At 38.7% G+C, this 22259-nt stretch overlaps 1 protein-coding gene across 1 annotated transcript in view; it reads left to right on the top strand.

Annotated features, from left to right (window-relative positions):
* Nucleotides 1-22259, top strand: part of DSG2 (desmoglein 2) — a 59966-nt gene that overhangs the window by 32866 nt on the left and 4841 nt on the right. Inside the window, exons 5-17 of the mRNA XM_029921564.1 lie at nucleotides 4877-4912; nucleotides 6506-6640; nucleotides 7231-7392; nucleotides 7536-7680; nucleotides 8502-8668; nucleotides 10622-10759; nucleotides 10877-11065; nucleotides 13385-13650; nucleotides 14034-14176; nucleotides 14479-14706; nucleotides 19031-19258; nucleotides 20661-20782; nucleotides 21887-22222. Coding sequence (XP_029777424.1) covers nucleotides 4877-4912; nucleotides 6506-6640; nucleotides 7231-7392; nucleotides 7536-7680; nucleotides 8502-8668; nucleotides 10622-10759; nucleotides 10877-11065; nucleotides 13385-13650; nucleotides 14034-14176; nucleotides 14479-14706; nucleotides 19031-19258; nucleotides 20661-20782; nucleotides 21887-22222 — 2295 coding nt within the window. The remainder of the gene's footprint in view (nucleotides 1-4876; nucleotides 4913-6505; nucleotides 6641-7230; nucleotides 7393-7535; nucleotides 7681-8501; nucleotides 8669-10621; nucleotides 10760-10876; nucleotides 11066-13384; nucleotides 13651-14033; nucleotides 14177-14478; nucleotides 14707-19030; nucleotides 19259-20660; nucleotides 20783-21886; nucleotides 22223-22259) is intronic.

The raw sequence follows: 22259 nt of genomic DNA, 5'->3' as shown, positions 1-22259 counted from the left end.
CCTGCTGTCTGCAAGCCAACAAAGGAGCCCTCATCGGGAACTAACTTAGCCAGAACCTTATCTTGGACTTTCCAGCCTCCTTGACTGTAAGGAATAATTTTCTGTTGTTTAAGCCACCCAATCTATAGTGTTTTGTTAAGGGAGCCTGAGCTGACTAATACACAGTTCTATGCCTAAACTAGTCACCATTGGAGTGAAGAAGACTATGTTGCTTGGTATATACCAATCATTAGTCAGCTCCATCACCTGGGCAGGGCCTACCTGCTGCCTGAACAAAATGGGGTTTTGTAACTGCTGTAATGAGAGGCAGTGACAATTAGCTACACAATTGAAAATGTCTGCCACAGATGTATTATTAATTCTTCTGTTACACATAAGGAAACAGATTAAAGCAATTTACTGAACAGGATTGAGATTTTAATTTAGGTATGACTGTTTCCAAAAGTCATGCACTTCCCACCAGCTGATACTGCCTCTCAAAAATAATTACAACATAGTCTTTTCTGTAATAACAAAGTTAAGAAAAGCTCTGTCTTAATGATACCCCTGAAAAAGTGGCTGAGGAGGCTGGGAACAATTTCCTAATGGGTGTACTACATCTCTTTCCAGATTCTGGCTTCTTAATACCATTCCCCACTGTTAGAAATCAGGGCTAGGGATGCCTGGGTGGCTCAGTCAGTTAAGCGTCTGACTTCGGCTCAGTCCATGATCTCACATTTCGTGGGTGCAAGCCCCACGCTGGGCTCTGTGCTGACAGCTAGCTCAGAACCTGGAGCTTGGCTTTGGGTTCTGTGTCTCCCTGCCTCTCTGACCCTCCCCTACTCATGCTGTGTGTGTCTCTCTCTCAAAAATAGAAAATGAAAAATAAAACATTTAAAAAAATCAAGGCTATTTGGAGAACTGGCTCATTATACAGCTGGGATGGGAGAAAGAGAAGATGACCCTGGAGCATCTTGTGATGCTAGATAGTAAGGAAGAGCTCAAAAAAACAAGAAGATGGGAACATGTCAAACTTAGGAACAGAAGCTAACCTGAAAGATATTCCAGCACCCAAAACTGGAACTATTTGATTTGAACAAAATTAATAAATTTAATAAAAAATAAATATCATGTGTCCATACTGATATAAGTGATTAATGGGTAAACAAATGAGGGAAGAAGAGGTGAAGCTTTCCTGACAATTCCATGTAATATGTATACATGCCTCTCTCATAGGAAGTAAGACTTGATCTCTCTCCTCCCCAGGCCCCATCCTAAAATAGAGCTAGACTTAGTGACTCACTTGCAAAGAATGGAGTACAGAAAGGGAAAAGTAGTAACTTTACAGTGGAGAAACCTACAAAGGCTACCTTAGCCACCAGTGTCATATGGATATCCTATACCCCGATATAAGGTGATGAAAAGTGCACTTCACAACGCCATGGTGTTCTTTCCAAAAGCACATCACCTGGTCTAATCGTGAAATAAACTAACAGATAAAACCAAATTGGAGGACCTCTTACAGGTTACTTGAGAGGTATCCAAACGTCAGGATCATAAACAGGGAAAGACTGAAGAACAGTCACAGACCAGAGGACCAGATGGGATCCTAAATGGATGCTGGAACAGAAAAAGGACCTTAAGTCTGGAATTTAGCTAACTCTGCATTCTAGAAGTATACCAACGTTGATATCTCAGTTTCGACAAGTGTACGGTAGTTATTTAAGAAGTCACTGGGGGAAATGGGTAAGGGAACTCTGCACTATCTTTGCAACATTTATGTAAGTCTAAAATAATCTATTTTATTTTTTTAATGTTTATTTTTGAGAGAGAGAGAGCACATGAGCAAGGAAGGGGCAGAGAGAGAGAAAGAAACAGACTCCAAAAGAGTCTCCAGGCTCTGGGCTATCAGCACAGAGCCTAACGCGGGGCTCAAACCCACAAATCCTGAGATCATGACCTTAGCCAAAGTCGGATGCTTAACCGACTGAGCCACCCAGGCACCCCTTTAAAAAAATCTATTTTTGAACTATATGCTAGGTAGTTGAAACTAAGTGTTGCTTTGAGTGTTCATTGTACCATTCATTCTACTTTTGCATATATTTCCTATTAAAAACTTAATGTTAAATTCATGAAATAAAAGATTCTCTGCATTCAAGGTACTAACAATCAAGAATGGCAAAGTTTCTTGGGTTAACTACGGAGACAGTAGTAAATAAGGCAAACTTCACTGTGTTTGATCCTAAATGAACAACTGATACTCCTATCACATTCTACCATTCTTGCTACTCAGGAACTGACAATGTCACATCACCTCAGAGCTAGTAGAAATGCAGGGTATAAGGCTGAACTGCGTAGCTGCTGAATCTTGTTTTTAACAAGTGAGCAAAATGCATATTAAAGTTCAAGAAACACTGTTTATAACCATATGATTGTCTACATTTCTTACAAATAACATCTAAAAAGTACATTCCAGGGGAAAAAAATCAACGAAGATACTCTTATAAAGAGTTTGCATTTGAATACAGAATTATTTTTATGTACTAATGATATTTAGTCAGGATGATAACATTTAATAAGATAACCTGTACCTATTATACCTTTTTTTGCTAGACCAAATAAGATTTTAGGGAAGAATAAAAGTGGTAACCATTTGATAAATCCCTCAATATGGCCAGTACAAAGTAAAGAAATCAATGGGTAGGAAAGAAATATGCTACATTCTAAGAGTGTCTCCTGCTGATGTGACACTGAGGAATCTTGGATCTAGTCACCACTCTTCCCTTTCAAAAATTCCCACCAAAGAAACATGCAGAGAAGTATAATCCATTTAGTATTGCATTTGCTTGTTTTTCATTCCATGTCACCTTTGAAAATCCGTGAACTGGGGGAGCATAACTTTGAGTAGAGATGTCTGTGGCATGCCTAGCCAGTAATGGAGAGGACGAGGTGAGGAAGAAATAATAGACCTGGCCATACAATTGAAAATTAGCAGTGGTTGCTTGCGCCAGAGAGGCTCAGACTAGAGACTGAACATCCCGGAGTTTCTCTTTGCAGGGGTAGAGATGAGAACATGTACAAGGTAGAGGAAAGAAAGGTGAAGGATCCACGTGTAGCACAGACCCTGCACGGAGCCTTCAAAGAGACGTGAAGAGGTGAAAGAGACCTAGGAATTCTGAAGAAAGCCTTATTTTCCATGATTCGTCGCCAAGGCCTTTGTGGACTCATGTGACCTGAGATGTAGATGAGAAAAGGCAAACAAGACTGAGAAAATCCCAATTTAAGGCAGATTATAATGAATTAATATACAAATGGAAGGTGGGGAAATTAAGGTAATAAATATAGACAATTTCATTTTGGAGGTATAGTACAAAAAAGAATAGGTAGCTTAAGATGAAATGTTAGCAGAAACAGAGGGACAGGTTGGAAGATCTTAATATATTTGGCTAGCCAATGGGAAGGAAAATAAACATGTTTGATTAGCCAGTGGTGAGTAAAAATAAAAGATAAGTAGAAGGAACAAGGTTCTTGAGAAGATAAATGCAGGAGAATAAGTAGGAAAGGTGAAGATAAATCACACAGATGACGTTTAACTTTGAAAGGGCATCAGGACACCTCAGTCTTGGAGAAGGTAGAGAAGGAAGGAGAATTGAAGATACGATCTCGGATAAAAAGTGGGGTCATCTAAGAGTGAATGCATTCAGAGGCGTGGTCTGTGAGATTGGGGCGGTCTCCTGAGGTTTGGAATGGTATGATAGGGCTACCACAGGAGAAGCAAAGCCAACTGTATAATTTGTGGTCTGAATGAGCACCATTTTGAGAATGAACGGGTTATCACAGATGGGTGCCGGTACAGCAGGTGTCATCCAGACTCTCCTGGGCAAATGTCAACACATGGTCACCCTGGAAAGGAGCCTCCACTCCTGAGGATGGAGCAGCTACTAGAGAGTGAATGGATGTGATGGATCCCCCGTGGCGTTCTCTAGCAGTGTTGCCAGCACAGGGTCAGAATCAGAGAGTAATGGGCTTACAGAGTTGGCAGAAAGGTGAGGCAGGAATATTAGAAAGTCAAGAGAATGAGGGGTCCCAGAGTCCTTGACAACATCTTTGGAATGGCTGGCAGTAATCTACAAGCATTGCCTAATGTTGGGAAGGTTGGGAATGTTCTCAGTCCACATGCCTCGTGGATAGTGAGCAAACGAATTATTGATTTCAAATAATTTAAGTGTAAATAGCCACATGTGAAAAAAAATAGCCTCATGTGGCAAACATGTTAGAGGTGGTTTAGATTAAGCCAAAGGAAAAGTGAAACCAAGGATAATGAACTCTAAAGAAAGGGCAGCGAACGTCAAAGGGCAGGATAGGAGTTTATTGGGCAGATTTTAGAATAAGTGTAACTATATTTACTTCAGTGTGATGATGAAGCCTGAAGTGTGACAGTGCTTGACAAGAAGCAAAGAAAAGAGTTGGTGGGACTCAGGTGTGAAGTCCAAGCATCGGCAGTTGTGTGGGTGACCCTGGGGATGATGGGAGTTGGCTGGGCCAGGAGTACAAGGTGCATCTCATAGTAAAGGCCTTCAGGAAAGTGATGTGGGTCCCTGAGAACATGAGGTGGAGAGTTCTTCTTTTTGTTTTTCAGATGCTAGTTGTGTTCTGAATTTCCTGGAGGAGGCAGTGTGGATCAAAAAGAATGTAGATTCCTCCCTCTACCCTTGGTCATGGCAGGGAGGCAAAGGGGAAAATTAAAATTTGTTTCCTTTTCACAAAGGAGGATAGTAATGGTGGTGGTTAAACCTTTTTTGAATATCTATAATATTTTAGGTGGTAAGTTATTAATTAACAAAGGATTTATACTGAATTGAGTGGTAAACAACAAATAAATAATTTTATTTTCCAGATCTGCTTTAACTTTGGAAATGGACTCCATTTAGAGGTAAGGAACTGAGGGGATTATTTCTATCTTTTGGACTCAGAAGCTGAATTTCATGGAAGACAGTTTGGCTCTGCTTTACCAGATTACAAATGCACATCCCTTAGACCTAACCATTCCACTCTATCGTGTGCAGGAATGTGTATCCAGAGATGTTCAATGCAGCATTTTTTTGACAATCTAAATGTTAACTAACAGAATGGCAAAACAACTTATGCTACATGAAAAATGTTCGTGATGAGGTACTGAATGAAAAATCAAGGGGCAGAGTAAGATGTATAGTGTAATTCCATTTTTATAGGAAAAAGAGCTTTATACGTGTGCAACTGTACAGCCCTAAGAAAAGATCATAATAGATATTCATCAAGCAATTAACAGTGAATACTCTGAAGTATGAGAGAAAAAGTAGAATAAAGTTTTATAGTTTTACATTATAAATTTTAATGTTAATTTGTTTTATTACATAATTTAAGTTACAGAAAAATCTTACAACAAAAAAAAATCAATGACCTAGTGAAAACCAGTATCTGAAAAAAATACATGTTATGTAGAGCAACAAAAGAAATAAAATGATAAGCTGAGTACAATAATCATATCTGATCTTAATATTCTAGGTCAGCTGTGTTGAAATTTTTCTTGCATAAAATATTTGTCTATTAAAGCCCAACTGAAAATATATAGAATAAATCTTTTCTACTTAAGATTCTGAAAACAAAAGATGGGTAATTTAATTCTTTACTTCATGCTTTAAACAATAAATTCATTAACTGACTCTGTTTTAGTTAAATTGATACCAAAGGTTAGTTACTAAGATTTAATTTTAAAACATTTAATAATTAATTTTTAAACAGTAAGCCACCACAGAAAAATGAAATTTCATTTTCAGTAAAAATAAAAAATAAGAAGAATTTTTTAACACAGTATATTACTTTTTAAATTGCCAATGTGTTTGGTGACTAAATTAGCCTGTTAAAAGAAAAATCCATCATAAATCTTGAAAAGATTTGGTTGGCTTTACTCAATGATTCATGAACAGGGAAACATCCAGTCTAGAAAATGGAAAGGATCTTCAAGAGTTGTGCAAACAAAATGAAAGGGCTTTATACACCAAAGTGAGCAAGAGTAGGGAATTATACTGAGTATTTGCTGGCTGGTTAGAGCAGAGTCAATTTGGAGCCAGGGCAGATAATGTGCTGATCGGGTAGTTACTGATTGCTTGGACGAGGCCTTCTTTTTCTGGGAGAGTCAAGCACAGAAATGTGTTAAGATCCAATTTGTTGATGTGGGGCTTGGCATAGGTGACTCCATCTTGGACCTCAGTCTGGACACTTTAATGAGAATTTATGACATTCCATTCTGGGAAATCTTTTCTTACTGATAAAAACAAAACTACTATTCTACTGGTTTAGAGACAATGCCTATGGAGTTCATATCATTAGTGTTTGTATTTCCTCCTTGAAAATGAAACCTGTTAAAAGATACAAAATTTTTACGTTAAGGTTTGCAGAACTACATTTAAAGTTTTAGTAAATTACAGAATACCATACTAATGTCTTAGGATACTTAATAATTTTTGACAATATTTTATTGTTGTAGGCCTTAAACACAAGAAATGAAAATAATCTGCTTCCTAAACACACTCACTTGGTGCGGCAAAAGCGCTCCTGGATCACTGCCCCTGTGGCTCTTCGAGAGGGAGAGGACCTGTCCAAAAAGAATCCAATTGCCAAGGTACCTTCTACAGAGAAATAGGAAGTATGTGTATGTATTCTAGAAAACGAAGATGACAACCAGGAAAGACGTTAGAAATGGACTAGGCGCATGCCTTTCCTGAGGCATTCCAAGCAGGGAAGGCACCGGACTTTTTTTTTTTTAACTTTGAAAACTTTAATCCTTCTTATAAAAGGATGCCTTTTTCAGACTTTCCAGATGATCGAATGGATTTATAAAGGTGATTTTGACTCTGCAATTTTTACCTCATGTGCTAAATTTAAAATCTGCACTCCCAACATATACCCCTAATGATACCTTAATTTCATGACAACCCGAAGGGGTAGGCAGTAGTGTCTCTCCACTTTACAGATAGGAACACTGAGGTACAGCGAGATTAACTCTTAGTATCACGTAACCTGTAAGTGGCTGAGACAGAATTTGAACCCAGGTTCTCTTACATCAGCACATCTTCTCTCAAGTACTTGTGCTCTCCCCCTGCCTCCTATCAAGGTTATGAAAACTTTGGAAGGAAATTTTTCACTCAAAATATGTACATGTAAATTATAGAGAGTTTAACTTGAGGCATTCTCCTGTTATTTTTCTGTTAGATACATTCTGATATTGCAGAAGAACGAGGACTAAAAATTACATACAAATATACCGGAAAAGGAATCACAGAGCCACCTTTTGGTGTGTTTGCCTTTAATAAAGACACTGGAGAATTGAACATTACCAGCATTCTTGATCGAGAAGAAACACCAAGTTTTCTGGTGAGAAGAACAGCTTTCCATTTATTACTTTGTAGTTTTTCTCTCGTAATAGTTATGATTTGTTTGTTTTGTTTTTATATTGTGGTAATTTAATTATCTTAGCTTACATTTCATCTCTTCTGTTATTTATGTCATGATTTCAGCTCACTGGTTATGCTTTGGATGAAAAAGGAAACAACCTTGAGAAGCCATTAGAACTGCGCATTAAGGTTCTTGATATCAATGACAATGAACCAGTGTTCACGCAGGATGTCTTTGTTGGGTCTATTGAAGAGCTGAGTGCAGCAGGTCAGAGTTTGTTATTTTTATGATTGACTACCCCCATTATGTAACCGAACGCCAGATCCTGTTTCTTCGTGGAGGCTAAGTATTACCCACAGGACAAATAGTAATAAACCTGTCGCTCTAAGTTTGGAACTGCTTTTTCTGAGATGAGTTCAAAAAGCTTCACATAATGTCTTTCTTTACCGTCAGAACAGAGATGGGGGATCGATGTGACAGGTTAGGTCTCTGCAGCAACGATTCGGCCTTGAAGCTAGAAAGCGACCATAAACCGCCTGTGAACAAATGGGTGTGGCTGTGTTCCCATACAACTGTGTTCACAGAAACAGGTGGCTGGCAGTTGTTCACGGACTTTTGACTTCCATTACTTCTCAGGTTTATTGACAACATTGTCCGAGGCAGTGGTCTCTGTGAAGACTTGCAGGAGACATTTCCCTTTAATCATAATATAAAGAGTAGCTATGCTTCTCCTGAATTGTTTTGGGTTAATGAGCCTGCATTTGTATCTGTTCATTCTTCTTTCTTTGTCTTGATTATTAGAGCGATTATGAGTAGATCTACAGCCTTCCTGCAGCAAGTGCTCAGGACTTCCCCCTAAGAACTGTCTGTACTGATGCCAGCCTTGCCCTCTTCTTATCATCCCTAATTCTGTACCCCATCCACACTTATTTTCTCATCCAATCAAATTTTTTTGAACTTGGTACACTGTGATTTCGATAAGCACTTGAAACCCTTTTTGGAACAGGCTGAAGGTATGAAGAAAATAATAACATGTGTGCTTAATGTTGAGTTTCATCTTGGACACTTTTTTTTTTTTCAAATGCCAGATACACTTGTGATGAAAATCAGCGCAACAGATGCAGATGAGCCCAATACCCTGAATTCTAAAATTTCCTATAGAATTGTATCTCAGGAGCCTGCTTACCCTCCAGTGTTCTACCTAAATAAAGATACAGGCGAGATTTATACGACCAGTTTTACCTTGGACAGAGAGGTAAATTAGTATTTTATGTTGCTGTAAATTCTTCTTTATCTTTTCAGGTTTTTCTTTCTCGTTATTTCTCTCCTCTTCTAATTTTCATACTTTCTTGTATTTCCTCATTTATAGGATAACTTCTATAGATATAACCCTCTTCTAGGAATGTGCAGTCCAGGATGGTAGTCATTAGTGATATGTGGCCGTTGAGCACTTGAAATATGATCTGTCCAAATTCAGATGTGCTATAAATGTAAAAAAGTCACCAGATTGGAAAGACTTAGCGTGGAAAAAAACCGCAACATACCACCTTAGTAATATTCTCTTGGTTGCATGTTGACCTGATATTTTAGATACCATTTGTTGAATAAAATTTATTTGTTTGAAATTGGTAGTATCGCCTTTTTTTTTTTAACTTTTTAAAACCTGGCTGTTAGAAAATGTAGAACTGCATAAGGACAGCACTGTTCTAGGGCTTCTCCAGTCAGGATTCTGTTTGCTAGAGAGTCCTAACGCCATCTTCTGTAATTTGTGGCTCTGTAATGAAATCAGCCCTCTACTGCTAATTCAGATATAGAAGGAGGAAAAAAGACTGACATTGGAGTCCTACTTAGGATAATAGAAACGCTTGTAAAGAAATGAATTGTTATAATTCCCAAATTGGAGGGAAATTTCAGTAGGATTTCTGGACAGGCTGTTCTCAAATATTTCGCTTTTTTCTTTCTAACTTAAAGGGAAAACCTTATATGAAAACAGGAAATAGAAGACTTTTTAAATATTGTACAATGAAAGTTTTAACAGTGTGCATGAATAAAATGTCGATGATCCTACGAACGCCATACTGTCCTCAACCATACACCATTGTCCCAGTGCAGTCATTGTATTTTATATGACTTGGGAAAATGATTTTATTCTGTCCAGGGACAGAGAGGATTGTGCCCAACATTGCTAACGAGAGCTCTGTAAAATTAAATTATATTATTACTCCTAAAATTCTACTCTGTACATTTTCACATAAAATTAGAATGGAAAAACATTATTTTTAATTATTCTGGTGTTTTTTTTTTTTTTAAGAAGCTGCTATCTGTGTAGTATGTCAAGTTTAACCAGTGGTAATGGCTGTCACTTATTGGGCATTTACCACGTGTCAGGTGCTATCATAAGCCTTTTACGTAGATTAATTCATTTAATCCAACTAAAAACCCTGGGAGGCAGATCCAGCTGTTATCCGCATTTTACACAGAAGGAAACCAAGGGTCAGGTGACTAAGGGTATGTCCAACACAGCCAGTAAATGACAAAGCCAGAATTGGAATCCAAGCAACTGGCTCGCAGTTACATCGAACACTTCTGCCCCACACAGGACCCCCATGCATTCGCTCTGCTCTCCACCTGCCCCCCGCTTTTTCTTAAACTCCAGCTAAACCAAATGGAGGCATCATAAGGTGCGGCAGGTAAGGGCTCACTTTGGAGTAGCGTCTGAGAGCCGTTCTCAGGGACAAGTCCTCTTAACAATCGTATCTCAGAATATCTGGACAAAGGCAGCCACATTTTGCCCTCCCTGGCCAAGCTTTTTTGGGGATTAGGTTTTCCTTGCTTAGGTTTAGCTCAAAACAAAGAAGGAACCAATTCCTGTAGTCTCACCATTGCTTCCATGTAGAGCAAACTACAGTTTGAATGGCACTCTTTTGTGCACAGACTGTTTTAAGGAGAAACTCATGTTCTGATAATGTCACCAATGACATATTTAAGAATTTGACTACCAACAACTTCTCTAGACTTTTCTGGCCTTCTAGAAATCCTCTGACAGCAAATACACAGCATCTTCACATGAATACCAGATCATAAAAGGCATTTATGAATAAATATACCATGGCTGCTCCTCTTGATAATAAAGTCAACTAAAACCAGAAAGACAGACTTGGGAATGATTCGTTTTCATACCAACTGCATGTTTTTCATTGCCTTGCAGGAACACAGCATCTATACTCTGACGGTAGAAGCAAGAGACAACAATGGACAAATAACAGATAAGCCAGGAAGACAAGCTCAAGTTCAGATTCATGTTTTGGATGTCAACGACAATGTACCTGTAGTTGAATCTGCAATGGTAACTATTATGTTTATAACAAATGATCTACAAATTCATAGTTCAGTCCTAACTAAAAATATTATCACTTACATTTGTGCCACATTAAAATAAAATTCCTGTGTTCACGTTTTGCAGAGTGAAGGACTGGAAGTGAAGGAAAATCAAGCCAATGTAGTAGTGACACGCATTAAAGTGTTCGATGCTGATGAAATAGGCTCTGATAATTGGTTAGCAAATTTTACGATCTTATCAGGAAATGAAAAGGGTTATTTACGCATAGAAACTGATAATCAAACTAATGAAGGAATCGTGACCCTTATTAAGGTAAGTACTTAATGTTCAAAATTGGAATGGGAAAAGCTGATGCAGAAGAAGAAATGATTGTATTTTGAGCCTCAGACATTTAAAAGTGCTTCACGTACTCCATTAACTGATGCCACAATTGTTTGAGATTGGAGACCTCCCTATTTTCCCAAGGTCTGTAATTAGGAATTGGTCACACTGCAGTCCAAATTCAGATGAGAGGAGTTGAATCCTAATCTGACAACATGATACCAGTGTCATTATTGCCCGGCACACTTCACGCCTCGTTTGCAACCCACGCCTGACTGTAGCCTCCTTCTATCATGACCTCTTGCCTCTACTAAGCATCCCCAGTTTACTGTCTTATTTGATCAACTTAACATAAAACCAGACAGACTTCACTAATAATATCTAAGAACAAAAGCTGTCGTAACTTCACAGAGCTCTCATTCAGTTGCCCTCATACTTAAATATGCCTAAGAGTCACCTTATAAAGCTCCATGCCTGAAATACCTGATGATGGTAGAGCTCAGGAACTTGCCTTTATAACAGAAAACCACTTGTGACTCTAGTTAGTATGTGGATCACATTGTGAAATACAGCGATTTAATTTCTTACTTAATTGAATCAATGAAGGAAAAATAGTAAGCCGAGGGTCTTATACATTTGAAATTTATTACACCCACACAATTTTTCAAACAAAAATTGTAGGACGAAGTTTTGTATAATACAATAAGTAAGGAAGAATGTCAATGTATTTTTAAATGGCTTATGATAGAATTGCCTTATCAGATTTTGAAATAATAAATAAAATAATAGCTTTCAAAATACTATTCCATTAAGTCAAACACAAATTGATTCCAGAAGTTTCTAAACTTTTACAAAAACTTAATATATAACAGAGTAATAAGTCTTAACAATAAGAAGAGGAATAATGATAAAGTAAGTATATAACAGAATAGAGAAAAGTAACTTGAAGTTTCATGGTAATAATTATGTGCACTGTATATTACATGCACTTAGACTACTGCTTTGTAAAGCAGAGGAAACCAGAATAAAATTACCTCATTTTTAACATAATTTTTTTAAGAGAGAGTGAACAGGGGAAGGGCCAAGGGAAAGAGAGAGACAATCTTAAGCAGGTTCTGTGCACCAGTGTGGAGCCCAATGCAGAGCTCCATCTCATGAGCATGCGGTCATACCCTGAGCTTAAATCAAGTCGGACACTTAACCCACTCTGCCGCCAAAGCACCCCAAGATTACCTCATGTTTAAAGGGAATTTTATGATTATGGAAGAAATGGATAGTGGCATCAGAGACAAAAATAGATTTGCCTGCTTATATAGAAGTATGAATACTTCTTAGTCATAGAAGTGGGTACAGTCTTGCTAGATGCTTCAGATCTAAATAGCAGCATACTATACAAATGTTTATAAAAGAAAATGGACAAATTGGAACATAAAATATGTATTCAGTGATAAACTATCTCAAATGTACTTTATAATTTCCACAATGCACAAAGAACAGAATATTTGGAGGAAGGTTAATCTTTTATGGCATTAATAGCAAACCAGGTATTAATAGACACTATGCTAAAAAGGTAGAGATGGATAGGTTGTTTGCTTAAATAAATTTGGAAGCCCATGGGTTTACCAAAATTAAATCAGGAGGTCTCAGCTTTTTGGTCTGCTAATGTGCAGTGACAGTCTCTATATGGGGGGACAGCTCACAGTGCTACAACTAGCCACTCCCTTTTCACCAAAACAAACCCAAAGAACACATTTTAAGGAATATTATATTGCATGTCCATTGACTTATTTTCAGTTAAAAAACAGGACTTCAGGATGTTAAATGTGTGTGTGTGTGTGTGTGTATATATATATATTTTTTTAAATAATTTGAAATTTTAGGGCTCAGTCAGTTGAGCATCCAACTTCCGTGCAGGTCATGCTCTCACAGTGCGTGAGTTTGAGCCCTGCATTGGGCTCACTGCTGTCAGCGAGAGCCCATTTTAGATCTTCCGTCCCACTCTCTGTCTGCCCTTCCCCCCCTCAAAAATGAATAAATATTTTTAAAATTTTTAAATAAGTAATTTAGACCTTAAAAAAATAAATTGGGGATGCTCCCTAAGTATCCTTAACATTTATGAATGTCTAAAATGAGAGATGTTTTGCTTGGTATCGATATGAGTTAGAATACTGAGTGCTGCTGTGTTCCCCAAATGTTAAATTGTTACATCTAATATTAAAACTGTATGCGTGTGTACAGTTGTTTTGTGTGTAGAGTGTGTACTAGTTGTTTTTTCTTTCAAATGAATTCCCTTTGATTTTGCCTTCCCAGGAATTAGATTATGAAGAAATAAAGAGTCTCAAGTTCAGCATTATTGTCACTAACAAAGCAGCTTTCCACAAATCCGTTAAGATTCAACAGAAGCCTACACCCTTTCCCCTCAAAGTAAAGGTGAAAAACGTGAAAGAAGGCATTCATTTTAAACGTAACAAAATCTCCGTTCATGTTAGTGAGAGCACGGACAAATTTAGCCAAAGCCAAATAATTGGCAATTTTCAAGCTTTTGATGAAGACACTGGACAAGTAGTCCCTGTGCGGTAAGAGAGAGTTCTGCGTAGATTTCCTTATTTTAAATTACTTGAAATGCCTGTCTTCAAAAAATCATAATGAAATTTGAACACTTCATTCCTGTGCTGACAGCTCAGAGCCTGGAGCCTGCTTTGGTTCTGTATCTCCCTTTCTCTCTGCCCCTTACCAGCTCGCTCTCTCTCTCTGTCTCTCAATCTTTCTCTCTCTAAAAAAAAAAAAAAATAAAGAGAGAGGGCTTTTAGGGCAGTTTCAGAAAATAAAAACATTTCAAACTAATGCCTGTAACAAGAACATAGATAATGAACCAAATATTAAGCTTGAAAGAGTTGTAGATATTAGAGATTATGTTTATCCAGAAGTGAGAGTAAACTTTATGTTTGTGCTGTAACAGATACGCCAAATTGGAAGATGCAGACAACTGGCTCTCTGTGGATCCTATCACATCTGAAATTAGAATTGCAAAGCTCCCTGATTTTGAATCCAGACATATCCGAAATGGTACATACACTGCAAAGGTTTTGGCGATATCAGATAGTAAGTTATTAAATATTTACTGTTCTTCATTATAGGTACTTAGATAATATTTTGTGACATTGGAGACCTTCATTTTGTTCTTGTAGGAAAACGAAATCTTTCCAATGGACACAGCTTCACATTTCTACTTATTTAGTGGATTAAAAAACACAACTTGATCTGACTATGAAAACATATCTAGGATAGAAAATGCCGTAATTTGTTAGTACCTTCTCCTCACCAAATCGGAAAGATAATTCCAACGATGTCCACTGTCAGCAATATAAACGGCATGTACATAATTCCTCTTTATTATTTTTAAGGTTATCCAAGAAAAACTATCACTGGCACCGTTGTGATCACAGTGGGCGACATCAATGACAATTGCCCCACGCTGGTTGACCCAGTGCAGAGTATCTGTGAGGACGTGCCGTACGTGAACGTGACCGCGGAGGACTTGGATGGACACCAGAACAGTGAGCCTTTCAGTTTCTCCATCATCGACACACCAGCTGGGATGGCAGAGAAATGGCAAATAGTGCGCCAAGAAAGTAAGCAGAATCACTTATTGAAATGTTAAACATGATAGAAGTCTAAAATCTTTTTAATAGGCTGTGCTTGTTTTTCATAAATTATATTTCCAATACAATTTTTTAAAGGAATTTATAAGATGAGGTTCTGAAGCTCAGGTATAGTGTCTTTCATCAGCTTACAGTTAATACCTGATTTGGAGTAGTAGAAGATGGAGAGAAGAAAAATAACCTGATATCTTAAAGATAGCTAGATATTCCCTAAATTGCTCTTGAAGTAGTTGTTTTGTCTTGTAAGCTGAGGAGTACCTCGCCTGTCTAGGCACAGCAATCAGACAGATGTCTTCTAAAATCTTAAGCTACAGTAACAATTCCACTAAAATACTATTTGTGGATCACTTACATGCGCGAGGCACTCTGCTGAGCCTCCATATGCATCATCTCATCCAGTCCTTTAATCTATAACAGTATCCCTGGATATCCCAGCTGAGGAGCCTTGGCCTAACTAGGATTAAGCTGGTAAGTGATGGACACAAGACAAAGAGGGTCTGTCTGACCCTCACCCCGTTCCAGATGGCCATGTGCGCATATCCGTATCTTGGACAAAGCCCACTGTTGACATGAGCTTTGGAGTGTTCTTCAGGGTGGTTTTGAATGCCAAAAACTATCCAGAAGACTATTTTGTTTTAAACAATTAGTGTTCCTTTTAGAAAAGTTTCAAATATAATACCTAAGCTTTTCTTAATTTACAGGTTTATTGTTGTTTTAAGTCTAACAAATTTTTACAGTCATTTTAAGAGGCTTTGAATAGGGGCACCTGGGTAGCTCAGTTGAACGTCCGACTTCGGCTCAGGCCATGATCTCATTCATGGGTTCAAGCCCTGCATAAGGCTCTGTGCTGACAGCTCAGAGCCAGGAGCGCGCTTCGGATTCTGTATCTCCCTCTCTCTCTCTCTCTCTCTCTCTCTCTGCCCCTCCCCTACTCACACTCTGTCTCTCTCTCACAAAATAAATAAATGTTTAAAAAAAATTTTAAGAGGTTTTGAATACTGTTGGTCCAATTTACAGAGTAAATACCTTCAACATCTCGAACTACACTTACAAATTAAGTATATTTAGGTTTTTTCCCTATGTATTTCAGCAATCTGAATTAACAAATAAAATGCATTATCTCACTTCATGTGAGATGTATACTCTAAAATTCCAATAAATTTGACTTATAAATACACTAAACCTGAAATCCTCTTCGGTTGTTAAATAAAGAACAAACCAGTGATATTTCAACCTACAGGTACAAGGCCATGACTGTAACATAGTTACACATTTTAGATTGAAGTTACAAAGCTGTTGCATTAATAAGGCTAATTTTCTGAACAATATGAAAACACAGTAACAAACAAATAATTTCTGTATCATAGAAAAATATCAAAACTATGTCTTTAAATGGCTTTAAATTTCTGTACCTAATTTTAAATCTTCTTAGGGTTTCTATATTCACTGACAAAAGACAGTTATGCTCTCAGTTAACTAAATTTGCCTCCCTCTAAGGATGAACTATTTGTTTAATCAGTCACCATCCTGATTAGTCAGTGCTCCTTAAGATCAAGTGTTCAGCCCTGGGTGACAGGCATCCAGAGGATTCCTCTTATGGTCATTAAGTCACAGCCTTCACACTTAAAAAGTGGTTGGTCTCCTTATTCACAGTGTCTAATTTTGTACGCACGAAAGTCTGGGACTCCCACCTAAGCTGAATACTTGTTTGGAGCTGGCCTTTCTGAGACTAACATGTGTAAATGTGTTTTGCATTGAACTTGCTGGGTTTCCAAGTCTTACTTATTTTATTTAAGAAACACATGATGTTTGGGAGATACCAGTCACTGTCCTAATAAATGTTAACCACCCTAGGGGGTGCCTGGGTGGCTCAGTCAGTTGAGCATCCAACTTTGGCTCAGGTCACGATCTCGTGGTTCGTGGGTTCGAGCCCCGTGTCAGGCTCTTGCTAACTGCTAGCTCAGAGCCTGGAGTCTGCTTTAGATTCTGTGTCTCTTTCTCTTCCCTTCCCCTGTTCATGCTCTGTCTCTCTCTGTCTCTCAAAAACAAATAAATGTAAAAAAAAATTAATTAAAAAAAAATAAATGTCAGCCACCCTAGAAGTTTGGAACAGATGAAGTTTCTTCACAGATGAAGAAACAAGGGCACAGAGAGTTTTATCAAGGTCACAGTTCAGAGCTGGAACTAGGATTTGAACCCAAGTGGGCTGGCTCTGGAGTCTTTCTGGTCATGTAAATGAAGTTTCTATCTAAATATCAAGATGTTTGAATTTGATGGGTCCTTGAATTTTTTGTAGTCTTAGGAACATGAAATTCTTAAGGATATGCATTTTGGAATGTTATAAGAGGAAGTCACTGACTGAGCCACCCAGGCACCCCATGAATTTTTTTTTCTTGAGTTTAAATTCCTTTAAATGATTAGATGCTTTTCTCACTTCTCCAATGCTTTGAGGATTATTTAATAACCACATTCTAGCTATGCAGCTCAAATCTCATAAAATTTAGACCTTCAAATTAAGAGAAGCTGTTTCTTCCTTCCAAAAATGAATAACTAAAATACAACAAAAGCTAAACATTTCATTTTTATCTTTGTATTCAATCAGGTTCACATTTCTTGCGCATATATTCTTTTTAAATAAATGTTTTGAAGATGTCAGGACAATTTTTAAGCTTTTCTAACTGATCATTATTTTTACCCATGTGAAAACTGGCTATAATTTTTAGTCATATGAAAGAAAAGTTTGAAAATTATCATCAATCATATTTAAAAGAAAAGGTCATTCATACAACACTTTTCGTGTCATGTTCTTGAGAAAAATGAATCCAGTCATGAGGAAATAATCAGACAAATTCAAACTGAGGAACTTCCTTTGAAATAACTGATCTTCAAAAATGTCTGGGTCTTGAAGGCCAAAAAAGAGGGGGGGGTGGGAACTGATCTAGAATATTCATAGAGATTAGAGTGATGACTAAAGGCAATTCACAATTCTTGATTGAATCCGAGATCAAGGGGAAAGCAAAAACAGAAAGAGAACTATGAAGGAAGGGCATGATTACAATTGAAATGTTTGACTCTGGGTTATAAATACTAAATTTTTTGAGAAGACTAATGTCTCTTAGTCTTAGAAGGTATCTGCTAATGTGTATCATAATATCTGCAACCTTCTTTCAAATACCTCAAGAAAAAAATATATGGAACATGTATTGTTATAAAATGTAAACAAGCCCCAAAGGGTATATTAATGTTTTTTGTGATAATCTTAGAATTTTTCTGTAGATTTGAAACTTTTCAAAATTTTGGATATATAGTGATACAATGTCAGGAATAAGAAGGAAGGAACTATAGAAACGCGACTGGCCCGTCGCTGAAAATTATTAGAGCTGGGGATGGGTGCCATGAGGGTTAACTACCCTCTTCTATTGTTGTGTGTTGCATAATTGTCTTGATAAAGTTTTTTTAAGAAATGGTAAAATAAAGGTCTTTTAACAGAAATGTCATTTAACTTTTAACTTATTTGTTACTGTATTCCCAGTACATAGAACAGTTCCTAGCACTTAGTAGACATCACACATATGTGTTAAAACCAGTCATCATCAGGGGGGCCTGGCTGGCTCAGTCGGTCAAGCATCCGACTTCAGCTGTGGTCATGATCTCCCAGTTCGTGGGTTCAAGCCCCACATCGGGCTCCGTGCTGACAGCTCAGAGCCTGGAGCCTGTCTTCAAATTCTGTGTCTCCATCTCTCTCTCTGCCCCTCCCCTGCTCATGCTGTCTGTCTGTCTGTCTCTCTGTCTCTCAAAAATAAATAAAACATTTTTAAAAAATTTTAATAGTAATCATCATGAAAGGAAGGTGCATCCAAATCTATTCCTTTGCTGTTAACCTTCCTCTTGGAGATATCTGGACTAATTTTAACAAGCACAGTGAGAATTCAATAGAAAAGTTAAACAATGGGGCGCCTGGATGGCTCAGTCAGTCAGGTGTCCAATTTCGGCTCATGTCATAATCTCATGGTTTGTGGGTTAGAAACCAAATTGGGTTCCACACTGATAGTGTGAAGCCTGCTTGGAATTCTCTCTCCTCCGTCTTCCCCTCCCCACCCGTGCTTTCTCTCTCTCCCAAAATAAATAAACTGAATTTTTAAAAATAATTTAAAAAAAAGAAAAGCTACGCAAGAATAAAACTTCTACCTGGAGCTAAATATTCTTAGCATGTAAAGAATGTTTCTGTGATTGACTCTCACCCCTTCCTTGGTAAGCACTCATTTTTCTTTCCTCTTGCCTCCTACCCTTGTAGGCACCAGTGTGTTACTGCAACCAAAGGAGCAGAAGCTCGGGAGAAGCGAAATTCAGTTCCTGATTTCCGATAGTCAGGGCTTCAGCTGCCCTGAAAAGCAGGTCCTGACGCTGACGGTGTGTCAGTGTCTGGACGGCAGTGGCTGCGTGGAGGGCCTGCATGACCCCTACGTGGGCCTGGGCCCCGCAGCAATCGCGCTGATCATTTTCGCCCTTCTGCTGTTGCTACGTAAGTATTTTGAAAGCCACTCTTTAGCTCCTCGGGTAATTTCGATGCAGTCCCAGTGATCTGTTACCGTAGTGGTCATGATTTCTTCTCAGGAGTTCTGTAACCGCGCTAGAATGCCTGTGAGGGTCATGAGGGGAACATCCATGATCATTGACGATCCACCAAAGCTTATTCTAGCCCTCTTCAGAATTTGTTTTATAAAAATGAGTTTTTGTTTTCTAAAAACACATCCTGATTTAAGTAGACAGGCTGGTTGGTGATGAGCTCTGTGAGTGAGGGCTGTTGTCTGCTCTTCCCCACCCAGTGCTTAGAACCGTGCCTTGCACAGGTGAAAATACAGACAGGAACCAGCACGTGACTTGTCTCAGCTCACTGGTCTGCAGGCCGGCGCTGGAGCTGGGGCTGCATCTTTTACCCAAGATCCCTTGCACTGCCTTCCCTTCTCAGACTCCCCAGGGCCAAAGGTTGTACTTGGCGCATGCTGGACACTTGATAAGCATTTGTTAAATGTGTCGAGATTATTGAGTTGCCACTAGCTAATTTCAGTTTTTTTACTCACAGTGGCTATATTGCCTGAGCTGTCAACTGTTTCACACAAAAAAGAATCTAAGATGTAGTCAGTTCATTATTGGAAGCCGCCAGATGGAAATGGCAATAAAAACTAATTTGGGATGGACCTGCTTAAAGGTGTAGTTAATTCTTTATGACATTGATCAAGAAGTCAACATTGGCTTTCACTTCCTCCCTGAAGCAGGATAAAATTTAAGAAGGGAGCTCTGAAATTTTACTGAATTCTAAATGAAATGTTGTATATATTTTAAAGGTCTTTAATGTAGAGTCATTTTAGAAAGTAATACTCAGGTAATTCAAATGTTAATTTGAACCTTGGTGAGTCATATCTTATGCTGAAATGTACTCCAGGATAAAGTGGTGTGGTATTATAGAAGTTCCAATGTTCTAGAATATTTGAACATATTAAAATTTTCCTACCCTAGGAGCTTTTGATCTTTTTAACAGATATATATTTTGGGGGATAGTGAACTTTCCCATATTAAAAAATTTGGCTTAAAAGAACAACAAAAGATGTAAGTCATTAAATTGGTTTTGATGATTCGTACACTATCAAATCCAGACTTGACCCAGCAACAATACACAGCCTACTTCTGATGAACAAGGACTCTGAAGTTATAAGACTTCCTCATCCTGCCGTTAGGCCCTGGTACGAGCTTGTCTTGGGGACTTTGAATCAGAGTGAAGAAAAGAAAAATGCAAAAAAAAAAAAACCCGTGCATAAGTGTAGACTGATCTCTATGAAGCAATATGCAAGTTCCAAAATTATGAAGATAAATTTAGAAATGTGAGGGGACTAACCTTTTCCTGACTCCATCTTGTTTCTGTCCAGTTGTACCACTTTTGCTGCTGATGTGCCAGTGTGGAGAGGGCGCCAAAGGCTTCACCCCCATTCCTGGCACTGTAGAGATGCTGCATCCTTGGAATAACGAAGGGGCGCCACCTGAAGACAAGGTCAGATAATCAGATGTCCATGGAACGTGTCTTCTTTTCTGATTTTAAAGGGCCCTTGGGAAGTGTTTCTAACGTTTTAAGTCATGAGAGAGTAAGGTAGCCACACGTCTTTGTTAAACAGAGGGCTCAAGGGACAATATATTTTGTGCTTGTTGCCAGGGCAGAGTTGAAGTGGTTTTGCTCTACTGTGATAGGTCCTATGTTACAGAAAATGTAGGAAAAGGGTCAAGTCAGGTAGTGACACAAGGAATGAAGGACGTGCTGCTCCATTTTCATTCCCTTCGATACATAAGGGTGGCAGAGGTAAACCCACCTCACCCCCCGTGACAGTCATAAATGTTGCAAAACCCCTTCTCCCATTGTCTCTTCCAACTTCACTCTGGGTCTCTCATCACCATCTGCATCATGTTCAATAAGACATGATTTAGCATCAAGTGTCAGAGAACTCAGAAAAACAGAGGCGTAAATATAAATGTGAGCAGTCTAGGACCAGTGAGATGATTCCTGTCCAACATGGCCCCCGGTGCCTCCTTTCTTGTCGCCTCCATGAATGACTTCCATTCCCATACGGCCTTCATGCTCCAGACACTAGCTGTTGTCCCCACATTGCCAGAAAGCAGATAAGAGAACTGCTCTCAAAAAACACGTCCTAAAAGCTGCATACCCCATTTTTGTTTGAAGTCATATTAACCTCAACTTAGGTCGCTATTCCTGGTAGCAGTGGAGGTTTGGAAATACAGTCTTTATTTGAAGTGGCTGTGTATGTCTCCAGCTAGAAGAAATATGTACATAGGGGTCTAATAACCATAGAAGGCATTAAACTGTAGAGGAAAGTTGAAATGCCATTGATGCCATAGAGTAAATGAGCCAAGAATATATTTAAATAATTTTTGTTTTCTCCTTGGGTTATAATCAGCGAGCAAAACAAGAAGGTGGAGTGGAGTGAGAAGACTCCACTAGAAGTTGTTGAAGCCAAAATATTTTTCCTAATTTGCCTCTGTGGAAACAGCTTATTCGCTTGATAGGCACACTTCGCTCAGAGCCTCCTACCGTCCATACTGACCCTCCACCCTTCTCAGTTCTCAGCCGTGTCTGCTCTCGCAGGTGGTGCCGTTGCTTCTGACAGCGGATCACGGAGAGAGCGCGGCAGTAGGCAGTGGAGCGGGAGGAGGCGTGACCAAAGAGACCATCGTGAAAGCCAACAGCTCTGCGTCCTTTGTCAAAGGGCATCACGAGACGTGTGAGGTGGATGGAAGGTGGGAAGAACACAGACACCTTCCTTCTGTTGGAGCTGCCCAAGTGACAGGGACAACTGGAGCCAACGCAGGTGTTGAAACTTTAAGGAGCACGCAAGTCACGGGGTCCTCCAGAGACATGGTGGGAGCTCGGACAGCTGCTGTTTCAGTGAGCGAGGAGTTCTTAGGAAATTATTTCGCTGAGGTAAGGGCTGGTTTTTATATATGCTGGGTGGGGGGTG

The sequence above is a fragment of the Suricata suricatta genome, chromosome 14 (assembly GCF_006229205.1).
Source record: "Suricata suricatta isolate VVHF042 chromosome 14, meerkat_22Aug2017_6uvM2_HiC, whole genome shotgun sequence".
NCBI classification, from domain to species: domain Eukaryota; kingdom Metazoa; phylum Chordata; class Mammalia; order Carnivora; family Herpestidae; genus Suricata; species Suricata suricatta.
This window is presented reverse-complemented; position numbering and strand designations above follow the sequence as displayed.